Below are 6,477 nucleotides of genomic sequence, written 5' to 3' on the forward strand. Positions count from 1 at the left end.
CGCATCTACAATGATCAGTACCCTGAAGATGCATTCCCACTCGAGACTGTTGATGCAGGTGATGGTGTTTATTCTCCTCAGGATGATGGAGTTGATGCTTCCAAGAATGAAGTTGAGTCTAACAAGTGAATGGCTATTTGATGATTTTCTTTTGTTTACGTTCATGTACTGTGGCATTTTGTGTCGTGACATGTTTAACTTTGTCTAAGTTGTTGGTATTGGTAAACTTTTGTGATTTATCCATTTCTGTTTCGTCGTTTGACGGGGAATGTGACTATTTCTTTTTCTATTATGTTTGAATGTTGAACTTGGCATTCCCATGGTTGCGTCATAATATATCTTAGTGTTTTCCATCGATATCTTCGTTGTAGTGTATCATGTTTGGGTTCAGATTTCCCTAATCTCATACTTTTGAGACTTCAGTTTGAAGAGAGTCATAGTTTATGATTATAAGTTCTCTTTTTATGTCTTGAGGTGAAATGTGATTGTATCATTGTGTAGGCTTATGTTACAGTCATCTCTATGTTCAAGACATCGATTTTGCATGATCAATGTCATATTTCACGTTGGTGCATGCACTCGTCGAGTGGTTAACATGCCTTCCCCTCTTGAAACTCACTTTTCTCTTGTCGTCTATGTAAGTTCTTATGTTCGATGTAGAACTTGCATTGTTTGCAATAGCATTATTCTCCCTGTTGTTTAACTATCGTAATTGGGTGATCAGCCCCTTGTCGATGTTTGTAGTATTTTTTTTACGTATTGATTTTACATAATGAATACACGACTTGTTTATTCTTGAAGTACTTTTATTACTAAGAGTCTATGATGGTGTAGAAGCATAGCATGGTCAATCATACAGAGATAAACATTGTAATACATGTGATTAAATGCAAATAATTGATATAGCACAAGTGACCATAAGGAGAAAATCATGCCACATAAATTTATTGATTGGAAGCATGAAATGTCATTGCACATTTGCATAAAATAACTTGAAGCAAATTTCTACTCACTACTAAAATAACTACCATGTCCTATTGACTTATTCCTCAATCTTGCTAAATTGAAAAGGAAGAAAGGAGAGGGAGACATTACACATGATAGTGTTTCAAGTGAAATGCGTTACAGTTCCTAGGAACTTGCGTGCCATCCAGGGTAGACAGCTGATATGCACCACGTCCTAACACCGTGTCTATGAGGTAAGGACCTTCCCAGGTTTCTGCAAATTTCCCAACTGTTGTGTTCATGGTGTTTTGGAACACCTTTCGTAGAACAAGATCTCCAACTTGAAATGTCTTGACATGAACATGTTTGTTGTAACTTCTTGCTATCTTCTGCTGGTATGAGGTCATTCGTACCTTAGCCAAGTCTCTCAATTCATCCACTGTATCTAGATCATGTTGCAATTCACACCTGTTTGTATCATACGTCTGCAGCCCATACCTGGCAGTGGGCATCATGATTTCAGTAGGCAAGACAGCTTCAGTGCCATAGACTAGACTGTAGGGAGTCTGTCCAGTTGACATCTTTGGTGTCCTTCTGTCTGACCACAGCACCCAAGGCAGCTGTTCTGCCCATTTCCCCTTGCATAAAGTTATTCTCCTCTTAAGGTTGTTGATGATTATTTTGTTGCTGGATTCGGCCTGACCATTGGCCTGGGGGTATCTAGGTGTTGACTTTATCAGACTAATGTTCCATCTTCTACAAAAAGCCTCCGTCTTGTCGCTTATAAACTGTGATCCATTGTCACAAATGATTTCAGATGGCACTCCAAACTTGCACAAAATATTTCTTTGCATAAACGAAACGACCTCCTTGGAAGTTACTTGTTTGAACGCCTCAGCTTAGATCCATGTTGAAAAGTAATCCGTCATTGCTAACATGAAGATTTTCTGTCCAGGTGCCGATGGCATTTTCTCTACGATATCCATTCCCCACTTCATGAATGGCCATGATGGTATAGACGGGTGTAGGAATTCTGACGGCTGATGCCCAATGGGAGCATGTCTTTGGCAGGTGTCACATTTCTTTGTATAGTCTATTGTATCTTGTCTTAGTGTTGGCCAATAATAGCCTATACGCAGTATTTTTAGCGAGAGATTCCTCCCATTGGTGTAGTTACCACAGTCACCTTCATGGACATCTCTTAATACCATATCAGCTTCATTTTTCTCTATACATCTTTGTAGTGTCCCTGTGGCTGACTTCATAAACAATACATCGTCCAAGATGGTGAAGCGGGAGGCTTTTCTCCTTAGTACTCTGGCATCATTACTGCTGTCAGGTTTTTTTCCATGTTGTAAATAGTCCTTTTAGACTTTTGTCCATTCGTCCTGGGAGTTGTCTAGGTTGATGTTTGTGGCATTGACTTCTGGAACTTCCAACATTCTCTCGTTGGCTGGTTTGTTGATGTGCAAAGTAGGGACAGTTGCCACATCAAAGTCTTTAAAGACAGCTCCTAGTCGAGCCAACGAGTCAGCTTGTGTATTTTATTCTCTTGGAACCTGTCGAATGTGGAAGGTGTCAAAAGAACACTGTAGTCGTTTGACAATGTCAAGGTAAGTAATCATTTTGTTGTCTTTAGCTTCATAAGATCCGTTGACATTATTGACAATCAAAAGTGAATCACAATTTACATCAATATGTCTAACCTTTAGGTCTTTTGCAGTAATGAGACCCATGATCAAAGCCTCATACTTGGCCTCATTGTTAGTGGCTTTGAATTCACAACAGATTGAATATGCCATTATATCCCCCCTGTGGTGATTTTAGTACCAGTCCCAGACCTGTACCATTCGCATTGGAAGCCCCGTCTGTGTAAAGTGTCCACGGTTGTATCTCAACTTGGGAAGTCACTTGTTTCAGTTCTTCTTCGGCTTGTGTGAGTTGAGTTGGACTAAAATCAGCCACAAAATCTGCTAAGGCTTGTGACTTGATGGTTGTCCTCGCGTCATATGAGATGTCATACGTGCTTAGTCGGATTGACCATTTGGCCAATCGTCCTGTCAGCTCGGGTTTTCTCAAAACCATTCTTAAAGGAAAGTTAGTCATAACATGTATCTTGTGCGATTCGAAATAATGCCTCAATTTCGTAGATGTCATAGTTAGGGAAAGGACTAATTTTTCAAGAGAAGAGTACCCGGTTTCAGCATCTACAAGGCTCTTGCTGACATAGTAGATTGGGTGTTGGACACCTTCCTTTTCCTTTACTAGAACTCCACTTACAGCATGATCTGTCACCGACAGGTATATGTACAGGTCTTCACCTTAACTTGGTTTGGCCAGTAATGGAGGTGTTTTCAGATATACTTTTAGCTCCTGAAGTGCAAGTTCATGCTTGTCCGTCCATTCAAACCCCTTGTTCTTTCCCAATACGTCATAAAACATCTTGCACCTCTCTGAGGAACGAGAGATGAACCTGTTCAGTGCGGCTACCCGTCCTGTCAATTTCTGCACGTCCTTGACATTGGTAGGGCTTTTCAACTCAAATATGGCATTAATCTGATCAGGGTTGGCTTCTATGCCTCGTCTTGTCACCATGTGCCCCAAATATTTTCCTGACGACACAGCAAAGTTGCATTTTGATGGGTTAAGCTTCATGTTGTATTGTCTCAGTATGTCAAACACCTCCTTTAGGTCTCTGACATGGTTCTCTGCATTTTCTGACTTGACCACCATATCGTCAATGTATACTTCCATTGATCGTCCAATTTGGTTTTTGAATATTTTGTTGACAAGTTGTTGAAATATAGCTGAAGCATTGCGTAATCCAAATGGCATGGCCAAGTAGCAGTATATCCCCCTGTCTGTCACAAAAGCTGTCTTCTCTGCGTCTGTCGGCTCCATCTGAATCTGATTGAAGCCACTTGACGAGTCCAAGAACGTCAACAGCTCATGTCCTGCTGTTGCATCCACCATGGTGTCTATGTGGGGTAAAGGATATAAGTCTTTTGGACATGACTTATTCAGGTCCGTGTAATCTACACACACTCGCCATTTGCCATTCTTCTTTTGCACTATGACAACGTTCGCTAGCCACTCAGGGTAGTCCACCTCTTTTATCATTCCTGCTTTCAGGAGTCGTCCAACTTCTTCGCTTACAATTTTGTTTCTTTCAGCGATAAACTTTCTCCTTTTCTGTTGTACGGGGACATGTTATGGATCAACATTCAATTTGTGGGTACTTGTGTCTGGACTAATTCCTGTAATGTCCTCGTGTTCCCATGCAAACACGTCCAAATTTGTTGACAGGAACTCCACCAAGTTGGCTTCAATGTTTGGAGACAAATCATCTCCTATCAACATTTTCTTTTCACCCGTGGAAAGGTTCACTTCTGCTAGCTTTTCTGGACCTGTTATTGACGTCACAGGCATTGTCTTAGTGTCATAGCTGATTGTAGGCTTTAAGCATGTCTTATAGCTTTCCCTGGCTGTATTCTGGTCTCCAACAATCTGTTGCACACCCCACGGTATTGGGAATTTCATCACTTGATGGTATGTGGATGGTATTGTGTTAGGTCACACACACTGTAGAAGGGGGTTGAATATAGTGTTTAGCACAATCAAATCAAATTAAAGAACACAAGTAACAGAAAACAGACTTTATTCAATATAATAAACTCTATTACAATATGAAACTGTCCTCTATCAGTGATGAACAAATATCACGAGAGCTGCTAGGGTTACAATGAATATTATTTTCGATAATGATAACACATATAGTGTAAACCCTATGTCCGTGTTTATATACTACACAGTTAAAAGATAATCATTAATTGATATGGAATATAATTCTGCTTCCTAAAATATATCAATCAGATATCTTTTCTTCCAAGTATTCTATTCTTCATAAAATTCCTTCTTCATGCATATCTCTTCTTGCGTTTGTCTTGATCTTCTTTCCTCTCAATCAGCCGCCTTCCTTATCTGAAAGTCTTCTTAAGTCCTGATATTATCTCCTGATAAATATCCCCTGATAACTTAAGTTCTGACCACTTAAGTTCTGACTTCAGTATAAGTACTGATTTCTAGTTAAGTACTGATTTGTCCTGTTTAAGTAAGATCTGAAAACTAAACACAAATCATATAATCATGACATTATCAAATATATCTAACACAAACCAGAGTAAGATTAGCATCTTCATGAGATATTTCTTCATCCATAGCAGGCACATAAACCTTTACAGGTTCACCAACTTTTTCTTTGCCCTTAGACCTTGGATCTATCTGCATTTGTGATTTGTCCTTGGTTGCCTCAGGATTTACCCTTTCTTTTATCACAATGCCTTTAGCCTTAGGAATTTTCTTTTCAACAACAGAAGCTTCAAATTTGGAGTTGACTTTTTCTAACTTAAGTCTAGCTTCTTCTTCCTTTAGACTCTCAAAGTCCATTCCTAGATTTTCTTTCAGAAATAACTGTCTTGAAATCTCCTCATCAAGTTCCAGATGTTCATCAGAACTTATCCTTTTACCAGTATAAGAACTTATTCTTCTCCCAGTATCAGAACTTGTTCTTTGACTTGTAGTTCCAGCTTTACCTAATGAAAAGCCTTTACCTTGAACATGACCTCCACCCATTCCAGAGTTTCCCGGATCATCTTTGCCATCATCCTTTCCCTTCAGTGTCTTAATAGGTTTGCATTTGGACTTAATTACTTTCTCCCCCTTTTTGGCATCAGCGGGTAATAGAAGAGAGACAGGCAATTCCACTGAGGATTGGATCTCATTGAGTTGATTTTGATGAGAAGCTTGATTTTTCAAAATTTTATCAATCTGAGACTGTTGCTTCTCTTGGGTTTTCTCAATGTAGGCAATTCTGTCAAAGGTAGGTTGAAAAAACCTTTTCTTTTCAAGTTTCATATTCATATCTTGCTGGATCAAGTTTTCTTGAATTTTATTCACATTGTCATGAGTTATTGAGTGTTAACCTTGAAGGTGCCTTGTACTCAATGCAGTAACTCTCAGCTGTGTCTTGAAATCATCATTTATCAGCATTTCATCAGCTTTTGCAAGATGCTCAGCAAGAATCTTTTCAGAAGGAACAAAATTAACTGTGTTCCACTCCTTAGTCCACTCCTTTCCTCTAGGAGTTTCACTCCAAGGTACTGGTGCTTCCCCTGTAACAAACTTCTTAATTATCTCAGCTTTATGAACAATTTGTTGAGGTGCATGTCCTGATGGACCAGCTGCATCAGCATCTACATTTGTAGCAGCAGCTTCACCAGTAACTTCATCATTAGCAGCATCAGAACTTATAGAATCAGCATCAGCAGCATCCTCTGATAAAAGAATAGTATGAGAGGCTATGGAGGCTTCAACATCATCCTCTAAGTGCGGATCTCCAATTAAGTTCTGATCAACATCCATATTCCGATGCTCACCTAAAATCTGATCTTTAGTATCTAGATGCAGAGAAGGTGTTGTAGGCAATTCTGGATTAAAATCAGCATCAAGAAGTGGTGTTGGTGGTGGAGTGAT

The 6,477-nt window shown here is 39.5% G+C and overlaps 1 protein-coding gene across 1 annotated transcript; it reads right to left on the bottom strand.

The window, feature by feature from the left end:
• Window positions 1-1,844: 1,844 nt before the first annotated feature.
• LOC141718789 (uncharacterized) lies at window positions 1,845-3,030 on the bottom strand. Its single transcript, XM_074521173.1, has 2 exons — window positions 2,776-3,030; window positions 1,845-2,204 (listed from the first exon to the last, which is right to left on the bottom strand). The coding sequence occupies exons 1-2, from the start codon at window positions 3,028-3,030 to the stop codon at window positions 1,845-1,847; spliced, it is 615 nt and encodes a 204-aa protein (XP_074377274.1).
• Window positions 3,031-6,477: the final 3,447 nt, after the last annotated feature.

This window comes from Apium graveolens, chromosome 4, assembly GCF_009905375.1.
Source record: "Apium graveolens cultivar Ventura chromosome 4, ASM990537v1, whole genome shotgun sequence".
Classification (NCBI taxonomy): Eukaryota; Viridiplantae; Streptophyta; class Magnoliopsida; order Apiales; family Apiaceae; genus Apium; species Apium graveolens.

What these genes read in the sequence shown, in the direction of transcription:
- LOC141718789 (XM_074521173.1), bottom strand. Translation starts at nt 3,030, where the DNA reads ATGGTTTTGAGAAAACCCGAGCTGACAGGACGATTGGCCAAATGGTCA. An exon ending in ATGGTACAGGTCTGGGACTG is followed by an intron (nt 2,205 to 2,775) that starts GTACTAAAATCA and finishes TTGTTTATGAAG; the next exon opens with TCAGCCACAGGGACACTACA.